Raw genomic sequence first — 23,299 nt, forward strand, 5'->3', positions numbered from 1 at the left:
AGGCTGGAATGAGGTATAAGACTTTTGATTGGTTCAAATTTTTGCACAGGAAATTATTTGAAAACAACAACTTTTGAAAAACAAGCTGGTTTCAGCAATTGAATAGACGAGTTAACGCGTGACGTCACACGCACCTGCAAAGTTTAGACTCCGCCCACTGGTTGGCAAAAAGAGGTGGAATTCTTATAAGCGCATATAGAGAAGGTTGACATTATCATCGTTTTTATTGATACTCATGAACTGTATCAAATATAATTTTACTATTTATGTCTGAATAAAACATAAGCATGCGTGAATTTCATTTTTGGAACGATTATATTGTTGTTATTATTTGTGTTTACTAAAAACACGGACTCTAGATTACATCAATTACGTCAATATACACTCCGTGCTAAAAACGAGCTATGGAGTGGAACGTACACTATCTACGAGCTCGTTATGTGGTTACCACAAAAATCTCTACTAAACGCATCTTCACGTCCATTTTAGATACAAAATTTCAAAAATGGAAATTATTTTAGAATAAATTAAATTTAATGAAAAAACACAAATAAGGATAAAAACAAACATCAAATAGATCGCTTTTTGTGCGCAACATATAGTAACTGATTTTAATCTTAATATATCTGTACAGACTTACCTTGTTACACAACAAATAAATTAATAAATCTCATTGTTTTATTTAATTGTGCACACCAATTTTGACACTATTATCTCGTTATGATCGGAGACTGCCCAGACAATTACACAGAAAACATGCCGGTGTCATAAACATAGTGACCAATACTTTAATTGGGTCCCTGCATAGACCACATGTGGCAGACTTTATGATACCTCCATGCCATCTCTTGGCATATTGAGCAGTCATATTGAGCAAGCCAAATATTAAAGCCAAAATACGTAACATTTGCTTTAATAAATAATTTAACATATTAAAAAAAGAAGATATTTGTCTGAAACGGATTAACAAGAACATGCGTATTTATAAGTAAGCCAGTTTAATCATAATAATACAGTGCTTTATAACTTTAAATTTAAAATATTGTTCAATATTACTGCTACTGTATTTACCGCGGGTACCGGCAAATGTAAACTCGTCAATTTAGTGTAAAGATTGTACGTTCTTGCATTGCACGTAACACCATCATGAAACCAAGCAATCACAATGGATAAACAATATTTGTGTAAAATAAATTAAATTAATATATATATTTATCATAAAATGCTAGATTGTTAAATGTATCACTCCTTATTACTTGTTAAGAGATTTCAATATACATGCAAAGACAGTTCAATTTGCACAAGATGCAGGTTTTATTTTCATTTGTATATTAAAATTTATTAATATTGTAATTCAATGGAAACGAAACGAAAATTCATTCTATGGAAAAGAAAATTACCACAACATTTAACGATTGTAATGTATTCCGTTTTTAATGGCTTTGTTTTATAATTGATCAAATGCGCCTCTTATAATACACTTTCGATCGCTGATGAGCAATAACAATATCCACACCGTTTATAGTTATCCCCACGCTTTTTGAAAAAAAGGTGGGGATATTGTGGTTATCTCCGCCGTCTGTCCGTCCGTCCGTCCGTCTGTCTGTCTGTCTGTCTGTCTGTCTGTCTGTCTGTCTGTCTGTCCGTCCGTCCTGGCCACTATCTCCTCCTACACTAAAAGCACTAGAACCTTGAAACTTACACACCTGGTAGCTATGAGCATATGTGCGACCCTGCACTATTTGGAATTTTGATCTGACCCCTGGGTCAAAAGTTATAGCGGTTGGGGTGGGGCCGCGTCAGAAATTATCATTCATTTTTTTAGGTTATTTTACATTTACTTCTTTATTTCTACACCGATTCACTTCAAATTGATACTGGACCTCTCTTATGACAATACGGTCAATCTCAACCATGCATGGCCCCATTCCCAACCCTGGGGCGCCCCGCCCACATAGGCCACACCCACCAAAAATTTCCATTTACTATAATTTTTTCATTTCTACACGGATTCACTTCAAATTGATACTGAACTTTTGTTATGACATTAGGGTCAATCTCAACTATGCATGGCCCCAATCCCAACCCTGGGGCGCCCGCCCACATAGGCCACACCCACCAAAAAATTCCATTTACTATAATTTTTTCATTTCTACACGGATTCACTTCAAATTGATACTGAACTTCTCTTATGACATTAGGGTCAATCTCAACTATGCATGGCCCCATAACCAACCCTGGGGCCCCGCCCACATAGACCACACCCAAAATTGCCTTTACTATAATTTCTTCATTTCTACACCGATTCACTTCAAATTGATATTGAACTTCTCTTATGACAATACAGTCAATCTCAACTATGCATGGCCCCATTGCCAACCCTGGGGCGCCCCGCCCACATAGACCACACCCACCCAAAATTGCCTTTTACTATAATTTCTTCATTTCTACACCGATTCACTTCAAATTGATACTGAACCTCTCTTATGACAATACGGTCAATCTCAACTATGCATGGCCCCATTACCAACCCTGGGGCCCCGCCCACATAGACCACACCCGCCCAAAATTGCCTTTTACTATAATTTCTTCATTTCTACACCGATTCACTTCAAATTGATACTGAACTTCTCTTATGACAATACGGTCAATCTCAACTATGCATGGCACAATTACCAACCCTGGGGCGCCCTGCCCACATATGTCACACCCACCCAAAATTGCCTTTTACTATAACTTCTTCATTTCTACACCAATTCACTTCTAATTGATGATGAACTTCTCTTATGACAATACGGTCAATCTCAGCTATGCATGGCCCCATTACCAACCCTGGGGCACACCTAGGTCAAACATTCGGCGTGGGGATACGCGTCGGCCTCTGCCGCGCCATTTCTAGTTATAATCAAATTAATATATGTTTTATAAGTTTTTAAATATCATTTTTTAAAGTCTTACTATAAAAAAGAATACGGCTAATTTATTGTTTTGTTGTGTGGTATTGTCAGTATTTAGTCTTCCGACCACGTTTACTCTGATGCTAATAACTAATTTGTATTTTTATAAAGAGGAAATTATACATACGATGATACATTTATTTATTGGTACTAAATATGATATATTTGCACTATTGTATAAGAGTTGTAATGTTTATTTCGGATTTTTTATCGTTTAATTGACTAAACAAAAGCCCTTTATACATGTTTTACGTTACTGTAACCAGTGTTTTTGCCAACCAGTCAGTGCGCATGCGCGAAAAATCCCGAATGTAAACAATAACAATTAACTCGTCTATATTGAGCTAAATATAATTAACATCAAGACTAATAATTGTTCTGTAAAATGTATTGAAATACTGTCAGCATAAAGTATTGTGTGATGAAAACAATGTGTTTTTTACTACAATTTGGAAATCAACAATAAGTTTGTTGGAAAAGAGGTTCAACTGTGTTTTTTTTGGAATACTGAAGAACAGTTTTAACAGGTTTGTATTGTCATTTCTTCATACTTTTTTTATTTAGTTTATTGAATTAATTATGATCATTATTATATTTATGTATTGTCACTGGGAAATGTAAATTGATAAGTTTATGTATTGCAATTTAAAGGAAAAACAACACATTTTGAAGCAAAAATAGATAAACATACACATGACAAAGTGTAAATGCTGTGTACAGTAAATTATTGTGGTTGTGTTTTATGATTATTGTCATCTTTATTGTTATTGATAGATATTTCTGGTTATTACTGAACAGATTTCTTTCCCTCATATTTAATAGGAACTTTTATATTTTAATTTTGAAGGTTAAACTCTTGCCCCAAACGCAAAAGGGGTAATCATACTACCTGATGTATGGACTTTTACACCAGGCTTTTACCCTGCACTTGAGGGGAACTGAAGTGGGCAAACCTCGCCCTGTCATTGAACAAGAAAGCTGGATTTGTTGAGAGGTAAAACTGGTTATTGCATTTTAAAAGCGTTATAATTCTGACAAATGTGACAATTATTTTTAGAGTTTGAAATGTGATGAAAGTAAATTACAAGCTTTGGAAAATTACCAATTGTAAATATTTTGTCAAAACTCCTTTTCTTTTTTTGGTTCCAGAGTATCATTAAAGCTGAAATCCAGCATGAAACCAGGGAGGTGAAGGCCATCGCACAGGCCATGTGCCGACTATTCACTCCCCACCAGCTTGTGACTTGTTCCATGAAGGGAGCAACAACTACAACGGGGTCACCAAGACCATGCCTCCCCGCTGCTGAGAGAAATGCAATCATTGGTACTTTTTCTTCATCATAAAAATTTGAAGTACCAGTTATCCGTATAGAAATTCAATACACAACCTACAAATATTTTTCAGATCACTTACTGTTTACAGTCGCATAAATGATCATTATATTACATCATTTGTGAAAAGGGGGAGTTTTTATTATCCAAGTGACAGTTAACAATGGTTTTTTTTAATTCATGAAGACAGGGATTGAATAACATTGTCTGTGTCTCTAGTCACTGTCTCCAGGACAATCAGTTCTAAACTCATTTGTGTTGACTTTCTTAATATGCAAATATTTAACCTCTTTTTCTGGCTAGAGTATTTTCTATTTAAGAACAGATTTTGTTTTTTTGGCATGTTTTTTAAAATGAATAGTCTATTATATTTTTTCAGATGTCATAGCCAAAACCTTTGACAAGCCTCTGGTTGATGTTGAAGAAAAGATGAGAGGTTGTTTAAGGCGTCTGCGGCTGATGCACAAGTAGACTGAAGTCTTTGTAAATAAAATGTGCTGTTAAAATGATTATTTAACCATTGTTTTAACTTTGTTATATTGATTTGCACCTGTTTCAACAACATTAACTTATTTTTATGCTCCCGGTAGGGTCTCATATAACTGTCTGTCTGTCTGTCTATCCGTCCGAAAACTTAAGCATTGGTCATAACTTTTGCAATATTGAAGAAAGCAACTTGATATTTAGCATGCATGTGTATCTCATTGAGCTGCACATTTTGAGTGGTGCAGGGTCAAGGTCATCCTTAAAGGTCAGAGGTCAAAATCCAATGGAAGTAATAAGCTTTAAAGAGAGATAATTTCTATACCTGCCAAATGATAAATAGAAATTTTATTTCAAAATGGCGCAGTAGGGGGCATTGTGTTTCTGACAAACACATCTCTTGTTTGTACTTATTCCATACAATCTTCCTTTTTTCAGTTCTTTCTTTGTGTTCAATGTTATGTTATAACACTATTATATATTTTATTATAACAATGCCATGTCTGTAAAAATAGTTTTATCATGCTGTGTATATGGATATATATGTAAAATTTTATGTTTTATCGTTTAAAACAGTAAATAGAATTTAATTTATGATATTTTTGTTCTTATCATAAAAAAGTTTTTCAGTTTTCAAGTGGGTGAAAAGTTAGTTTTTACTGAGCATTTAACAGGTTTTAAAGCTAGTTTTAACTGCGTTTAATCTGTGAAAAGCACACATTTCGCTCACTTAATGCTCAAACAAAAACCCACTTTTAACTCGCTTAAGAACAGGAAAAACCGTCTTGATGTGTAGAAGCGGGTGTATATCCAAAATAAAGAAGGAAAACACACTTACTTTTAACCAACTTAAGTTGGAAAAACGCGGTTTTAAAGCGTATTTTAACTGCGTTTAATCTGAGAAAAGCACACATTTAGCTCACTTAACACTCAAACAAAACCCCACTTTTAACTCGCTTAAGAACAGGAAAAACCGACTTGATATGAAGAAGCGGGTTTAAAAGCCAACATAAAGAAGGAAAATACACTCACTTTAACCAACTTAAGTTGGTATAAGACGGTTTTAAAGTAAGTTTAAACTGCGCTTAATCTGTGAAAAGCACACATTTAGCTCACTTAACGCTCAAACAAAAACCCACTTTTAACTCGCTTAAGAACAGGAAAAACCGACTTGATGTGTAGAAGCGGGTTTAAAAGCCAACATAAAGAAGGAAAACACACTCACTTTTAACCCACTTAAGTTGGTTTAAGTTAGTTTTAGTTGGTTTAAGTTGGTATAAGAAGGTATAAGCGTGTTGGTTAATGATAGTGAAATCCAGGTTTTACCTACAAAAAACCAAGTCGGTAAGCAAAAAGTGTGTTTAAAAGACACGCTTTAACCCGGTGCCAATACCGCAGGGTTTAACACGGTTTTAACACGGATTAAAACCGGGTTATTCCCACTTTTTTGACAAGGGAATTGGACGGTGGTGCCAATCAATGAAAAGAAGGGATACACGTACATGCACTGAGTACATAGAGATCATCAAGGAAAAAACCCTTCGATCAAAGTTCCTTTTTGATTCAGCTTATCCAAAGCTGATTGCCTCTACAATTGCCCCTTATATATCCACCTGCGGCTAATGAGGAGCTGCAATATCCAATAGGTCAAGGGCAAGCAACCCGGAAACAATATGAAGATTTACTCATACAAATTGGTACATGGTGTATGTAACTATGTTGTTTTAACTAACTTCAACATACCATTATTATGAATTAAAAAATTGACAAAGCTGAAATCAATGATAACCGACTATGGGTAGGAACATGTTGTGTGAATTTGGCAGCATGGTTTTATAGGACGTATACCATTGAGTATGAAAGTGCATGTGTGACCCTGGCTGTTTTTTCAGTCAGTAGATGACTTTAGTATTTGAAATGATGCTTGAATTTATTTGTGTAATATGAAGGCGTGACCAAATGTGTGACATTATGGTCGACTGTCCTGTCATCATCATGGTGATAAAATGTGATTTTAATAAGTGAACTGCTTATAAACATAGGGCAGAAATATCATTGATAAAATACTGATAAACATAGCATACAAGTGCCCTGAAATGCCATGAGAATATGTATTTGAATTTTAAGTGTGTCAGGTATTGTGAATTTTGTTAATTGTTTTGTTATAAAAATATAGGATCCAAAGTATTCAATCATAGATCACTCTGAAAAAGAAGAGTAAGTCTGGCAAATAACTACATAAACAATGGGCCAAGTTCCAGATTTTTTTGTCATAAGTCAAGACTATTAACAGGAATTGTTGACTCTTAAAGGTGTTATGTTTCATGATTTGTGTTAAGTTTTTTATGGGAGACCCATGATCAAACATGGTGAATTAATTGTTTTGTTATTACAATAGAGGATCCAAAGTATTTGATATAGGTCACTCTGAAACAGAAGAATTTGTGAAAACCTTGTCTGGCAAATAGCTAAATAAACACTGGGCTCAGCATTTTCCTGATTTTTTGTCACAAGTAAAGACTATGAACAGGAATTATTGACTCTTTTAGGTATAAGCTACCATAGTCAATGTTGAGTGTGTGCTGCACACCACATTTGTTTATGTTCCATTAACAATGACATCAAAGCACAATGCTATATATAGATTATGTATTGTTTTCCATTGTTTATCAGTCTATAAACAACCATTTATTGTAAAAGCCTTACATAAACTGTCATAAAGATGATAAAGTGCTGTTTATCCATAAATAAAAAATTGGTGGAATTCAGAAATAATTTGATCTGTCAAATGTTGAAAGTTGGAACCATTTATTCAAAATGTTATCAATTATAGTTTTGTTTCATGAATATAAAGTATTATGTTTTGTGTTCATTATGTTATGGATTTTGTTGTTTTGGTTTAAAATGTTTTAATAAATAACATGAAGAAATAAGAAGCTAGTTGTTTAATTTTGATTTATTATTACATGTATATTATACAGCAAAACATTACTGCAAGAATGTTAAGTGAACACCTTATTATAATACATGTTGAGTTCAACACTGAACAAAAGAATATGCATCAATTAAATACAACTCATAATGCATTATTATATGAAACTGCATCATGATTCAAAAGTTAAAGAGCATATAGACAGCTAAAACCTAATAGGTGAGCCTTGCCCTGGGAAAATGGGGCTTAATGCATGTGCGTAAATTGTCGTACGAGATTAACATGTGCTGATCATACCAATCAGGCAGACAATTGCTGCTTTATTGTATTTTTTGTTGAAATGGAGTCTCTTAGAGAAAATCCTGATAAGGCGGAAAGTGTTGCCCCTGATTAGCCTGTGCAGTCTGCACAGCCTAATTTTTAGACAACCTTAAGTACATGCATTAAACCCCCTTTTCTCAGAGCGTGGCTCAAACATTTATTAAATGATTGATTAAGTCTTCCACATAATATCTTTTAAGAAACTTTCAGTCAAACATGTTTGATGACAGGCACGGCAAAATCAGTAGTAAATTCATAGTATTAATTTGTGTTACATTATACTACTTACATATTGTTGCTGGTTATAAATGTGGAAAAAGTTTGAATATGCATTGCTAAAATACATGTTAATTTTCTAGGAACTGCCCCTTTTATTTAAGGAATACTGTATGTATACCCCTGTAATATTTCTGACAAAAGAACAAGATAAATAAATAATGATTAATAGAACAGTAAACTTGGTTTTCATTTTGTATACAAAGGATAATTATGTTCTTATTATTTACACTAAATTGAAAGAAATAAGATTACATCATTTAATAAAGAATGCATTACTGAAGATTCAAATTTAAAACAACCGTTTATCCACTTAAATGTTGCAAGCATTCTTAAACAACAAGACTAAAAAAGCTGTTAACAATAATTTTATTAACTACTTCCTTTCAAAAAAAAAGGCAGGTACAGTTTTGTTGTCGTCACGTTGAAGGTGTCCATGTATCCAAAGGATGTACTGTGATCAATCTGTGTCCTTCACATCTTCAGTGCCAACACGTTGTTCCGAAATGTTTCCTGGATAAGGAGGGTGAGAGGATCAGTCACCACTTAACCCTTTTTCTGAAAAATATGAACACATAAAAAACTAAAAAAACCTTGCAAAATCTATCTATATATATATATATATATATATATATATATATATATATATATATATATATATATATATATTAGCTGTTATTGTCCAACTTTTAAGATGCAGGAACATAATGGCCACTGTTTCGACAGTAAATGAGTTAAATTTTCTACACTTTTGATTTTAAGCTGAGACAATTACATGAGTAGTTTTACGTGTTCTATAATAATATTACAAGCAACAATATTTGATAAAGATAAAATGCATTACTAATTCCGTTAAACAGGCCCACAGACAAATAAAATATTTGATATAGATAAAATGCATTAATAATTCCGTTAAAAAGTCCACAGAAAAATAACATATTTGAAATAGATAAAGTGCATTATTAATTCTGTTAAACAGGCCCACAGAAAAATAAACATGAAAAATGGGTCTTATTCAACAACAGTAAACATACTGGTCTCTGGCTTGTACAGTATTGTCAGGCCATGCCACAACAAAGCTGGTCTTCATCATGGTCTACCAAATGGACAATTCTTGCAAACACACCATCATGGTTAGCTTGAGGATGGTCCAAGCTGTATGGCGCACCAAAGGGGTCGAAACTTTAACTTCTGCTCGAGCAGAAAAAAATGCTGCTCGAGCAGCATTTAAGTGCTGCTCGAGCAGCATATTGCTGCTCGAGCAGCAATTTACTGGTCGAGCAGCATTTAAATGCTGCTCGAGCAGCAAAATTCCTGCTCGAGCAGCAATATGCTGCTCAAGCAGCATTTATTTTTAAAATAAGCCATTGAACCCGTCAGCCAATCAAATTTGAGCTTACAAACGGATGACATTAGCTATCTCTACGGAAACGAAATAGACCGGTGTAGCGTTAATATTGTCAGATCGTGAGATCTGACGATTTTCACAGTACCCCCGTGATATTGCTCTGATCAGTCGCCGTGAAAAATGTCAGATTGATGAAAAATAATATTTAACGCATTGTTGTTTCAATTCAACTTAATTTTGCGTTTAAACAGCTTGCAGTTATTTTCGGACATCTTTTTTCGGACGTTGAACCTAAACACATTGTTCACAACAAAGATATCAAAACAGTAGTTCTAACACCATGCAAACATTTGAATTTTAAAACGATTTTCGTTTTAAATGTTATATATATCGATGATGTACATGCATTACGTTGTAAAGAAATATGGCAATGCCTAATTTCCAGTCCTGAGTGTTGCAGTTTTTTAATACAAAGATACAACATTGATTTAAGAAAATATTTTCAGATTATATTATATATCAATTCAGGAAAACTATTGTATTATATTTCACACAATCATAGTTACCACATTCATCATTTATTTAATATGTCAATAAGCTCGATTGGTAATTGTTGGTTCGGCTCGGGTAATGCTTTAAAGTACCCTGTGTACTCTTAAGTATACTTTAATGTACCCCGGGTACGCTAAATATACTTAAACGTACCGTTGGTCTGTCTGTCAGTGCAGTCACTCACAAACTTTTCAGTGCTTTATCTCAGAAACTCAATATAAGTTTTCAACATGAAACTTTATGGGTGTATAAATATAGCTGAGGAGAGGTGCCATGCACAAGAACCATAACCCGCCACTTTCTGATATAAGAGTTATTGCTCTTTGTTGTTTTTGTATGATGTAACTAGGGCTATATCTCAGATACTATACAAGATTTTAACATGAAACTTAATGGGTGTATAATTATCAATGCACGAGAACCATAACCGTATACTTTCTTACATAACGGTTATTGCCCTTACTTGTTATTGTCATTTTATGATGTAACTTTTCAGGGCTATATCTCATTTATAGAACCATGCATAAGAACCACAACCCTTCACTTTCTTAAATAAGAGTTATTGCCCTTTGTTGTTTTTGTATGATGTAACTTCTCAGGGCTTTATCTCAGAAACTATAAATACAAGATTTCAACATGAAATTTCATGGGTGTATAATTGTCAATGAGAATAAGTGCCATGCACAAGAAACATAACCCTAGTACATATGTACATGTCTGATGTTACTTTACAGGACTATATCACAGATACTATACACGATTTAAAGATGAAATTTAATGGATGTTAAGATATCAATGAGGAGAGGTGTCATGCACAAAATCTATAACCCTACACTTCTTAAATAAGAGTTATTGCCAATTGTTTTTCTATGTTGTTGCTTTTAAATAAGTGAGATAAGGGTACAACCCTTCAAATAAACTTTTCTGTTAGTTCTGCACCCATCAATAATCAAAATTTATTTGGCGGGGGATATCAATTTAACGAATTTGCTTATTATTAGTCTAAACGTTGAAATAGACTTAATATTTTAAGTAGCAATGAGAATATAAGACACAACAGACTCATCAGTCATCAGTATTATGTTAGCATATCTTTAGTCGGTTACTGAACTAGGGCAAATAAAGTTGAAGTTTATCAGGTGGTCTAAAAGTCCTCACCGCCTAGCAGATAAGTCTACAAAGTATTTTAAAACCGGTTCATGAACATGAAATGATAAGTCATTTACGCCATCGGGATTAATTAATTTAAGTCAATATGTTTTTGGCACAGAAGGATTTTATTAATATTTTGTTGAGTTCTCAGATTAATCGAGCCCAAAGCACTTCCTGCTACAAAAACATGTTTCGCGAAACAACACATATTTATAATATATCCATTTAAATGCCGTGCGGGTCTTTACAGTGAAGTCATCGAGTCGCACAGATATGTTTGCCGCACCCCATGAATCAGAAGTCTAGCTGCGTCTCACGACTAGTCTCGATAAACTGAATCATGGGCCTGTCGCAACATTGTGGGATGCATTTTCAGGACCAAACATTTGGCAGTCTGGAAATAAATTTGTTTGCAATAAGAAAAGCATATATTCACTAGATTAAGTGTTCACAAAAAATACTATCAGGGCTTCCGCTGTCGTTCGCCAAATTCGCCGTTGGCGAAAATTTCGCAAATTCGGCGAATAAAATTCTCGGTTGGCGAAAATGCTCGGCGAAACGTTTTTAAAATTCGGCGAATAAAATTCTCGGTTGGCGAAAATGCTCGGCGAAACGTTTTTTGCCTGTCAAGTACCATCCCAGATAGTAAACTCTTTAAACCGTCGACTGTGCGTCAATACATCATCGTGTTATTATCCAGAAAATTTGATACGCAGTCTGCAGCAACACCGGTCAGAACCGGTCATCGAAACAAAGGAAACTTGCTGGTGCATTGTGTACTGGCAGTGACGTCACCATCTATGTATAGAACGCTTGCTGGTGTGAAATCTAAAGGTGTTATCGAACATTATGTCAATACCACGGGCCTGGCAAAAGCATTTAACAAAAAAGTATTTCTTCACAAAAGCACATGAAATCTTGTTTCAACAGGAATTTGAGAGCATTTCTGTTTAATAGCTTCATTATTATAATATTTTGGGAAAGGTAAAGTTTGATTAAGAAACCAACAATTTCGGAAATAAAAAGTATACCATTCACTTGTTGTAATATATTTCGGATAAGTTAAAAATTCGGACATTTAAAGATACGGACATTTATGTGTTGGTTTGTTGTTGATAGTTTGTAAAACTATGTTTTATCATTTTTCAGGCAACTAGAATGGATGATGGCAATTATCTGGGCCTTTCTGTCAAGAAATATGCGTGAAAAACATTCATTTATTTGAGCCTAGAAACATCGACCTCTTACAGAAAATGTTTTAACAACAGAAGCTGTCAAAGCTGATGTATATCATATCCAAATGACCAAATATAACTAACAATATGAAGTGAGAGGCTTTGAAAATAAAGCATCTTTAGTCTTTATCAACTGTTATGTTTTGCAAAGATTGAAATATGTGCTCAAGAATGAATATCTTGAATATAATGAAAATGTGCTTATTTTGTAAACAATGTGAACTGAACATGTGCTTATGATGTATGTATAAACTGATATTCTGTTATGTAGAATAAAAGTATGATTATTACATTGATGTATGTATATCTAGATCTATGCATATCTATAAATATTTTTTGTTATAAACTTATATTCTGTTATGTACAATATTTTAAAAGGATGATTATAGTAATAAATATATTTAAGCTTCATATTGTAGTTATTTGTGTTCTTACACCCCTAGACTTTCACGAGGCGGTCCCAAATGCTTGGCTAAAACTTTGGCTACAGTTTCTAAAATTTGGCTACAAAAAAATCCAATTGGCTAAAATGTTGGCTAAAGAAATTTTTTAGCCAGGGGAAGCCCTGACTATTTCTGAAAATAAAATTGCAAGAACGATAGTTTGACAGTGAAAAGTATTAATGTTTTATGCATCATAAATATACAATCCCATTAAGACACTGAAAAACAACTTTTCATACAGAATTATATAATGGAGCAAAGAGAATGCTTTTTTTCATTATATGACACATTCATAAAAATTAAAATATGAGTAATCTTCTTGTTTAACCTTTTCAGGGTTATTTGACAAAAGTGGGACTCTATAACACAGTTTGATCCTCAGGTTATGATATTACATATGAAATATCATGTCCTTTATAAATTAAAAAAAAAATGCAAGGCTCTAAAAACCAATGCACCAACAGAAAGGTACTATGATTATATTCTACATTCTCCCATTATTTTGTTGAATAAAAGTTAATGCAGATCTTTACTAAGCAAACTAGAGCTTTGTCACAGACGTTACAAATACCCCCACGTGCCGCATTGAAACAGACTATTTTGCATGCTGTCTTCACAAAACAAGAGAATCAAATTTATGGCGATTTTTAAGAATGATAATGCCATTATCATTTATGGCAATTTCGACCTTTGAACTCTTGAATTCTTTAGCATGACATGCAGTCCAAATTTATGGCCATTTTTTTACTTTTGAACTCCAAGTGTGACCTAGACCTTGGAGTTATCGACATAATTCTTTTGCATGACACATCGTCCAATGACTGTGAACAAATGTACCATGTATTTTTAAAATCTCACAATAAATGACATAGTTATGGCCCGGACAAGATCATTTATGGCAAATTTTGACCTTTGAACTCACAGTGTGACCTTGACGTTACATATATAGACGTAATTCTTTTGCGCAACAAACCGTCCAATAATGGTGAACAAATGTGCCAAATGATTTTAAAATCTCACAATGAACAACATAGTTATGGCCTGGACAAGCTCATTTATGGCCTTTTTTTACCTTTGAACTCAAAGTGTGACCTTGAACTTGGAGTTATCGACGCAATTCTTTTGCGCGACACACCGTCCAATGATGGTGAACAAATGTGCCAAATGATTTTAAAATCTCACAATGAATGACATAGTTATTGCCCAGACAAGCTCATTTATGGCCATTTTTAATCTTTGAACTGAAAGTGTTACCTTGACCTTCGAGATATTGAAGTAATTCTTTCGCACGACACACCATCCCATGAAGGTGAACAAATGTGCCAAATGATTTTAAAATCTCACAATAAATGATAAAGTTATGGCCCGGACAAGCATTTAACCTTTGAACGCCAAGTGTGACCTTGATCTTGGAGATATCGACATACTTTTTTCACGCAACACACCGTCCCATGATGGTGAACAAATGTACCAAGTTATTTTAAAATCTAACGGTAAATGACATAGTTATGGTCCGGACAAACTTTCGGTTTAAAACACACTAAGTGACCCCATGACCTAGTTTTTGACCCAGCATGACCCATATTCATACTTGGCTTAAACATCATCAAGATACAACTTGTGACCAAGTTTGGTGAAGATCGGATGAAATTTCGGGACAGACCGACCGACAGTTCGACAAAGTGACTCCTATATAGAAATATGAAGCTAATTTATTACCATCAATGCAAACACTCCACAGCTGTTTCCATGGCGCTGTTTGTTGCAAGGTGGCGCTTTGAACTCTGAACTGAATTTTTCCAAGCCATCTTTCACAATTTGCGCTCGTTGACACATGAACTGGCTGCAACAAATATTTTGTTGGTAAAAATCAACAAAAATCATGTGCCTATATACTTAAGCGGTACTTTATCTATACCAAATTGTTTTGGTAATCAGTTTTCAAACATATATATATATGTGAATCTATTAACACATTATTTGAAACAGATAAGTGTGAGAGATAGGACACAATAATAAATAAGAATGAACTAAGAAAGCAAGCTTAAATTTATATATAGCCTATCATTTTTAAAGTGTTGGTGGTCATTACAAGTTAATATTTATGATAAAGATCCAAATATAGAAAACAAATAAGATTTACAAAGTTTTTTGAATATCTTGTTTGGTATATTGCCTGATGAATGATAACTGGAACTGGCCAAAAAAGCTCCCTAAATGTGACCTTTGATCTCTTGTTAACACATGCGCTGCAGCTTCTCTACATGGAGAACATATGTGGTAAGCTATATTAACAAGAGCACCGCCTTTCGGGTGCAGACCGCTCATCTATTTTCTTTTTAAAGGTGAAGGGATTCTCATTTTCAATCACAAAGGAGGGAGGGGCGGAGTGAAGAGGGGTGTATAGTGTGGGGGTGTGGAATTTATTACATTATCTTCCAAAAATGCAAAAAAAACGCGGGGATTTTTGGGTGCGATGGTTGGACGGTGTTTCAAACATAAAATAATAAAAATAATTATTTGTGTTTTTTAACCGTTTCAAAAAAAAAAATGGGGGGGGTGGGGGGGGGGGGGTAAAGTGTGAGGGTGTGGTGGTAATTTGTGAGATGATCTTAAAAAAAAAAAAAAAAAATTAGGGGGGGGGGGGATTCGGGTGGCGGGAGGGGGTGGTGGTGGGGGATTGTTGGGTGCGATGGTTGGACAGTATTTCAAACATAAAATAATAAAAATAAATATTTGTGTATTTTAACCGTTTCAAAAAAAAATGGGGGGGGTGGGGGGGGTATAGTGTGAGGGTGTGGTGGTCATTTGTGAGATGATCTTAAAAAAAAAAAAACTTAGGGGGGGGGGGGATTCGGGTGGGGGGAGGGGGGGGGGGGTGGGGGATTGTTGGGTGCGATGGTTGGACAGTATTTCAAACATAAAATAATAAAAATAAATATTTGTGTATTTTAACCGTTTCAAAAAAAAATGGGGGGGTGGGGGGGGGGTATAGTGTGAGGGTGTGGTGGTCATTTGTGAGATGATCTTAAAAAAAAAAAAAAATAAGGGGGGGGAAGGGGGGGGGGCACAAGGGATGGTTTGGGTGGAGTCTATTGTGGTATGTCAGGTAAGAGTAGTTTTGTCAAAGTATCAATCAAATCTAATCATAAATAAAGAAGTTATGGCAATTTTAGCAAAATTTAATAATTTGACCTTGAGAGTCAAGGTCATTCAAAGGTCAAGGTAAAATTCAACTTGCCAGGTACAGTAACCTCATGATAGCATGAAAGTATTTGAAGTTTGAAAGCAATAGCCTTGATACTTAAGAAGTAAAGTGGATCGAAACACAAAATTTAACCATATAGTCAAAGTTACTAAGTCAAAAAAGGGCCATAATCCCGTAAAAATGACAACCAGAGTTATGCAACTTGTCCGTTTACTGTACCCTTATGATAGTTTGCAAGTGTTCCAAGTATGAAAGCAATATCTATGATACTTTAGGGGTAAAGTGGACCAAAACACAAAACTTAACCAAATTTTCAATTTTCTAAGTATAAAAAGGGCACATAATTCTGTCAAAATGCCAGTCAGGGTTACATTACTTTGCCTGCACAGTCCCCTTATGATAGTTAATAAGTGTTGCAAGTATGAAAGCAATAGCTTTGATACTGTAGGAATAAAGTGGACCTAAACACAAAACTTAACCAAATTTTCAATTTTCTAAGTATAAAAAGGGCACATAATTCTGTCAAAATGCACGCCAGCAGGGTTTTTTTTCCACTTTTTGGGAAGATAGCCCATGGCTTTGGAATTGGGAATTTTATCGGCATTTTCATGAAATTGGGAAAATAAATTCATTAGCCTTTTTTTCCACACGAAAAGTCCACTGATAAGGGAAATACTAAATTTGATTTAACTCTTTATAATCATTCAAATTAAAAGAAAAAAAATCATATAATACTTTGTTAGATGTAATTGAATTAAAATTGAGATAAAATACACATAAGACTTGTTTTATAAAAAAAAACATTTTTTTTTTTTTTTTTTTGGCAATTGGGAATTTTTTGCCACATTTTGGGAAAAGAGTATACTTTTTGGGATCGGGAACATAGCCGAATTTTGGCTATAAAATCGGGCCAAAAAAACCCCTGGCCAGAGTTATCTAACTTTGTCTGCCCAGTCCCCTAATGATAGTAAGTAAGTGTACCAAGTTTGAATGCCATAGCATTGATACTTTCTAAGAAAAGTGGACATAAACACAAAACTTAACCAAAATTTTCAATTTTTTAAGTATAAAAAGGGCACATAATTCTGTCAAAATGCACGCCAGAGTTATCTAACTTTGCCTGCCCAGTCCCCTCATGATAGTTAGTAAGTGTACCAAGTTTGAATGCAATAGCATTGATACTTTCTGAGAAAAGTGGACCTAAACGCAAAACTTAACCGGACGCCGACGCCAAGGTGATGACAATAGCTCATAATTTTTTTTCAAAAAATAGACGAGCTAAAATTGGCATATTCAATTATCGAATCACAGTTTGGATAAGCTCAGAGACACACATTAAATGCACATACACCAACTGCTACTGTGACTGCTATATCAAGCAGGTAAGACAAAAAATGAATTACAGCTTTGAACCTTACCAGAACAAATCGAACAAGGCCTTGTTGTTACCACCCAACGAGTCGTAAATGGTTACAGTCCTGGACATAACACTTGCAACCAGCAAAACCCAGTGATTGTTGCCTTTACATTGTGGCAGCATAAGTAGATCATACATATTGAAGTCCACCTACAAAATGTGAAATTATAATGTACCTTAAACAATGTATACATTACTAAACAGTGAGAAATTTGCTCAAATTACTTCAAAGAAGTATAGTGGCATGCTAGAATCAAGTACAGTTTAAGTTAACAATAAAACAAAAGATTGTCAGGCAATATGGTACTCCTGGAACAACTTTGTATAGGTCATTTGCAAAGAACATGTAGAATTTATGAAGAACCACCACTTTTACATAAAAATTCATGTTATGTAAAACGAAGACTTTGGCATTCATATCTCACAGACAAATCAAGTCATTACCACTGCCACCTTCATCAACATAATTATTGGACACATATAGAACTACTATATCTCACTACATACAAAATATGGTAGCCCTAGATCCTAGAGTTAAGGACAAGAATATTTTAAAAGTTTTCACAAAATAAGCAAGCAAGAAGTGTATAAAATGTTCAATTTTGTGACCTGCGGGTCAGGGTCAAATTTGACCCAAAGGGCATAATTTGAACAAACTTGGGAGACGACAATAAGATGTTACCGCAAACCAAATTTGGTAGCCATAGTCCGAATGGTTTTCAACAAGATTTTTTTTTAATTTTCACAAAATAGGTGCTTTATTCAATTTTGTGACCCCCCCCCCCCCCCGGGCAGGGTCAAAGTTTACCCCAGAGGCATAATTTGAACAAACTTGGTAGAGGACTATAAGATGTCACTTCATACCAAATTTGGTAGCCCTAGGCCCAATGGTTATGAACAAGAATGATTTTTAAAGTTTACCCTAAATTAGCCGTTTATAAGCATATGTTCAATTTGTGACCCTCGGGGCAGTTTTAAATTTGACTCCAGGGGCATAATTTGAACAAACTAAGAAGAGAACTAATACATGTCAATACATACCAAATTTGGTAGCACTATGCCATACAGTTATGAACAAGTAGATTTTTTAAGTTTTCACAAAATAGGCCTCATATACGCATATGTTCAATTTTGTGACCCTCGGGGCAGGGTCAAACTTGACCCCAGGGACATAATTTGAGCAAACTTGGTAGAGGACAATAAGATGTCACTACATACCAAATTTGGTAGCCCTTACCCCAAGGGTAATGGACAAAAATATCTGTAAAGTTTTCACAAAATAGCCCCTTTATAAGCATATGTTAAATTTTGTGACCCTCGGGGCAGTTTCAAATTTGACCCCAAGAGCATAATTTGAACAAATTTGGTAGAGGGCTATTAGATGTCTCTACATAGCAAATTTGATAGCCCCATGCCCATATGGTAATGGATGAGAAGATTTTGAAAGATTTCACAAAATAGGCCTTATATAAGCATATGTTCGATTTTGTAACCCCAGAGCAGGGTCAAATTTGACCCCAGGCGCATAATTTGAACAAATTTGAAATAGGTTCATCCAAGGAACATTACTGAGAAATTTCATCAGAATTGGACCAGTAGTTTAGGAGAACAAGATGTTTAAAGGAAAAGTTAATGCACGGATGGACGCACGCAGGCACGGACGGACGCACGCATGGCGGACACAGGACCATGACATAAGCCCCGCTGGCCTTTGGCCACTGGAGCTAAAAATCAATTAAGGAAGGGAGGGAGCACCCCTCCCTAACCCAACCATAAAGGCCCCTGGGCATCTGAAATATGATCACAAGCACTAATAATCATATTATAATGCTAAAACCCGGTCACCACTGTCGCTAAATTGGAAATTGTTATGACTGTGAGATATAATGTAAACATTTGCATACAGATCAATCTTTTTTCTTCAAGCCAAACACAAAATAACAATGCAAATTTAAAGTTTGAAAGGTTTTCAATGGGTACAAATAGGGTATTTATCTGGACATTGGAAAAGTTGAAATACATGAAAATATCATCAATCAACTTAAATGTATTTCATTGTCAAAATATGTTTTTCTTGATTTTTCTCCAAACTTTACACAAATATGGGTGATTTCAAAACTAACTAGAAATGGCGCGGCAGAGGCCGACGTGTTTCCCAACGTCGCATGTTTGACCCAGGGGTGCCCCAGGGTTGGTAATGGGGCTATGCATAGTTGAGATTGAACGTATTGTCATAAGAGAAGTTCGGTATCAATTAGATGTGAATCGGTGTAGAAATGAAGAAATTATAGTAAAAGGCAATTTTGGGTGGGCGTGGCCTATGTGGGCGGGGTGCCCCAGGGTTGGTAATGGGGCCATGCATAGTTGAGATTAACCATAATGTCATAAGAGAGGCTCAGTATCAATTTGAAGTGAATCTGTGTAGTAATGAAGAAATTATAGTTAAAGGCAATTTTGGGTGGGCGTGGTCTATGTGGGCGGGGCCAATGTGGGCGGGGCACCCCAGGGTTGGTTATGGGGCCATGCATAGTTGAAATCATCCGTATTGCCATAAGAGAGGTTCAGTATCAATTTGAAGACATTCGGTGTAGTCTCCGGTGCACTCAGAATGTGCAGCTCCATGAGATACACATGCATGCCAAATATCAAGTTGCTATCTTGAATATTGCAAAAGTTATGACCAAGGTTAAAGTTTTGGGACACACACACACACACACACATACACACACATACAATGACAGACAGGCCAAAAACAATATACCCCCGATCTTTCGATCCGGGGGCATAAAATGAGTAAAAATCTCTGACTCTGCCCCACCTCAACCCACATAACTTTTGACCCAGGGGTCAGATCAAAATTCCAAATAGTGCAGGGTCGCACATATGCTCATAGCTACCATGTGTATAAGTTTCAAGGTTCTAGTGCTTATAGTGTAGGAGGAGAAAGTGGCCAGGACGGACAGATGGACGGACGGAAGACGGAGATAACTACAATATCCCCACTTTTTCTCCGAAAAGCGTGGGGATAATGAAGCCTAAATGAAAAAATTTCTCAAATTTTAGATGTTAAGTTATGGCAACAGTTTTGTTTGTATTGCATAGGGAAAGGGTTCAAGTTTTATAAATGAGTAGGGCCGTTCTGTCAGATGTAATCACTTTTTCACCACAAAAGATGTTAACCAAATGTTTTTGATTTTTTTTTATAAATGTACATGTCTTTTGCACTTAATGAAATCCCATTAAAACATGTCATCAATATTTTGTGTGTTTTGTCAACATGCAGTATGTTCTTAAGCAAAATATAAATACAAAATCGGAAGTGTTCTAAAAAAAAATATGGAAAAAATTGAAATGTCCATGTTTTTAACACATATTTTTCAAAACTATACTCCTAAAAGTTTTTTTCCTGGCCTCAAAGCAGCGTATCTTAAAGTAAAAACTCAGATTTATCAAAATATAGGATGGCCTTCAAATATATGTGAAGTTTCTTTTTTATTATATAAGAAAATCTGCAAAAACTAGCTTTTGCCAAAACTGTATACAATTTTCAAACATTTGTACACTTAATTGGGACACTTACATGACTTTTGTATACAAGTTAAATAAGCAAACCATTCAACATATATAAATACTTTTTAAATTTTTATTACATTTGACTACCGGTATACAAATTAATGTTTCCCCAAATAATGTTCTGTGCTAGAAGGTCCGTTTGATGATTTAAGGTTGATGTTTAGAGATTTAAGATTATTTGTACTTGACAACTTTAGTTTTCATTTATTCTAAGAAATACCCAAACAGTCAGTAATATAGAATACAAATTAAATTGGCATAAAATATTCTGATAAAATTATAAGATAAGTTACAGGGAACTTGAATTGTTTGCTGAAAGGATCTAGCATGATTTTAGGCCAAATCTGTACACTTGGGACATTTTCAAAATGGATGAAAATCTGAAGAAAAATAGCATGACTTTTATATGTATTTTATTTTAGGTATTTTTGTGGCCCTTAGTATGTTTATAACCGATGGGATATCAGAGGCATAAGGAATCTCCATAATTATGCAGTGTGTCATAGATCTGTATTTCCCATAAAAAACACATATATTTCACAAATTGTAGATACATTTGACCTGGTTTTCAATATATTTCACATAGTTGTATATATTTGACTTTGGTTTCATAATTTATCGTGTTCTATATAATAAAGATCTATTTGACATTGCCCTCTATATGCTGGAGATCTATATGCTGGGCATTTTTCTCTATACAAATGGATAGCATACCTTGTTCTCTAAATATCAAATGATGTTCTCTACATATTAAACATTGTTCTCTATGGCATTGACTTTGATCTTTAAATATAAGACATTATGCCTCTTCTATATGTTGGAATTTGATATCTATATATAAGACATTGCTCTCTATACTTGAAGTTGATCTAATATTGTGTTCTCTATATATTGGACGCTTTTCTATAAATATTGAACATGGTTCTGTATACAAAATACATGTTTATATTTTTTTATAATATTTGACCTCGTTTTCTATATAAATATGTGTATTGTTCTGATAAAACTGGGCTAAATTCATGTGCGTAAAGTGTCGTCCCAGATTAGCCTGTGCAGTCCGCACCGGCTTATCAGGGACGACACTTTCCCCTTAAACTTGATTTTCGGTAAGAAGGGACTTCCTTCAAACTAAAAATACCATAAAAGTGGAAAGTCTCATCCCTGTTATGCCTGTGCAGTCTGCACAGGCTAATCAGGGACGAGACTTTCCGCACATGAATTAAGCCCAGTTTTCTCAAAACAAGACACATATAATTCACTGTTCTTTATTTAGACCTTGCTCTCTATATATTAAACATTATATTCTCTATATATTGGACCTTGTTCTTTATAAATTAGACCTTGTTCTTTTTATACTTTATACATTAAACACGATGTCCTCTTACTTGACCTTCCTCTGTAATACAATATGTCCTCTATATATTTTGGTCATGTGTCATTAAAAATGAATGAAATAATAATAAGTGCTGTACCGTTGTTTATCAAAGGTTTTAACATGGTTTTTAGTTTAGATGTGTAGGAATTGTACCACAAGGGTGACAGTCTGCATGGTTTAATTATAAGTGTCTGAAAGACTTTGTCATCCATCATATTTGACATTTGACCATGTTCAACTTTTATTTTGGCTTTTTTTTTCAGTTGCTTTTGAATGCTTTATTAAATCAAAATTTAATCATTAATTCTGCTATAATGTAAGTTTGTTTTCACTTTCTGGAGGTTTATAAGAAAAACATTCATTTTATGTCCCAAGTGTACATGTACAACATTTAATAACCAACTTCAGGCTAACATTGAAGATTATTAGAGAATTAAAATTGACATTAATTTGAGAAGAGGAAATGTATTTTTGTAATAATGTTATGGTAAAGTCAAATATACTTCCCACACATTATCATTTATATGCTTATATTTTTCTTCTGAAGACAAAATATGGAGACATACCCATAAAGTAAGAGTAGTTCACCCCCAGAGTGAAGAAACCACCTTTTTCTCTTGGAGATTACACCCTTCTGTGTACTTCTTTCCAGAAAATTAGTGCCTTTGTTTATTTTTTTAAAGCTATAACCTGTC

At 34.6% G+C, this 23,299-nt stretch overlaps 4 protein-coding genes and 1 long non-coding RNA gene across 6 annotated transcripts in view; 2 read left to right on the forward strand and 3 right to left on the reverse strand.

Annotated features, from left to right (window-relative positions):
* Positions 1-23,299, reverse strand: part of LOC127867026 (uncharacterized) — a 259,849-nt gene that overhangs the window by 173,509 nt on the left and 63,041 nt on the right. The gene's annotated exons all lie outside the window — the stretch shown is intronic.
* The window catches only part of LOC127867016 (uncharacterized), a 489,213-nt gene that overhangs the window by 157,642 nt on the left and 308,272 nt on the right, over positions 1-23,299 (reverse strand). The window lies entirely within an intron of this gene.
* LOC127867021 (uncharacterized) overlaps positions 1-23,299 on the forward strand; it is a 443,681-nt gene that overhangs the window by 126,783 nt on the left and 293,599 nt on the right. The gene's annotated exons all lie outside the window — the stretch shown is intronic.
* LOC127867037 (uncharacterized) lies at positions 3,772-4,878 on the forward strand. The gene is made up of 3 exons (XR_008043234.1): positions 3,772-3,951; positions 4,107-4,281; positions 4,669-4,878. It is a non-coding gene; the product is annotated as an uncharacterized LOC127867037 (long non-coding RNA).
* On the reverse strand, positions 11,663-18,300 carry LOC127867024 (sentrin-specific protease 1-like). The gene is made up of 3 exons (XM_052407953.1): positions 17,658-18,300; positions 14,751-14,874; positions 11,663-11,747 (listed from the first exon to the last, which is right to left on the reverse strand). The coding sequence occupies exons 1-3, from the start codon at positions 17,792-17,794 to the stop codon at positions 11,673-11,675; spliced, it is 336 nt and encodes a 111-aa protein (XP_052263913.1). The 5' UTR covers positions 17,795-18,300; the 3' UTR covers positions 11,663-11,672.

This window comes from Dreissena polymorpha, chromosome 2, assembly GCF_020536995.1.
Source record: "Dreissena polymorpha isolate Duluth1 chromosome 2, UMN_Dpol_1.0, whole genome shotgun sequence".
Taxonomy (NCBI): Eukaryota; Metazoa; Mollusca; class Bivalvia; order Myida; family Dreissenidae; genus Dreissena; species Dreissena polymorpha.

Coding starts and splice junctions, on each gene's coding strand:
- LOC127867024 (XM_052407953.1), bottom strand. CDS start 17,794: ATGTATGATCTACTTATGCTGCCACAATGTAAAGGCAACAATCACTGG. Junction 14,875..17,657: donor GCCTTGTTCGATTTGTTCTG/GTAAGGTTCAAA, acceptor TATTTGTTGCAG/CCAGTTCATGTGTCAACGAG. Junction 11,748..14,750: donor GTGGAGTGTTTGCATTGATG/GTAATAAATTAG, acceptor ATTTATTTCCAG/ACTGCCAAATGTTTGGTCCT.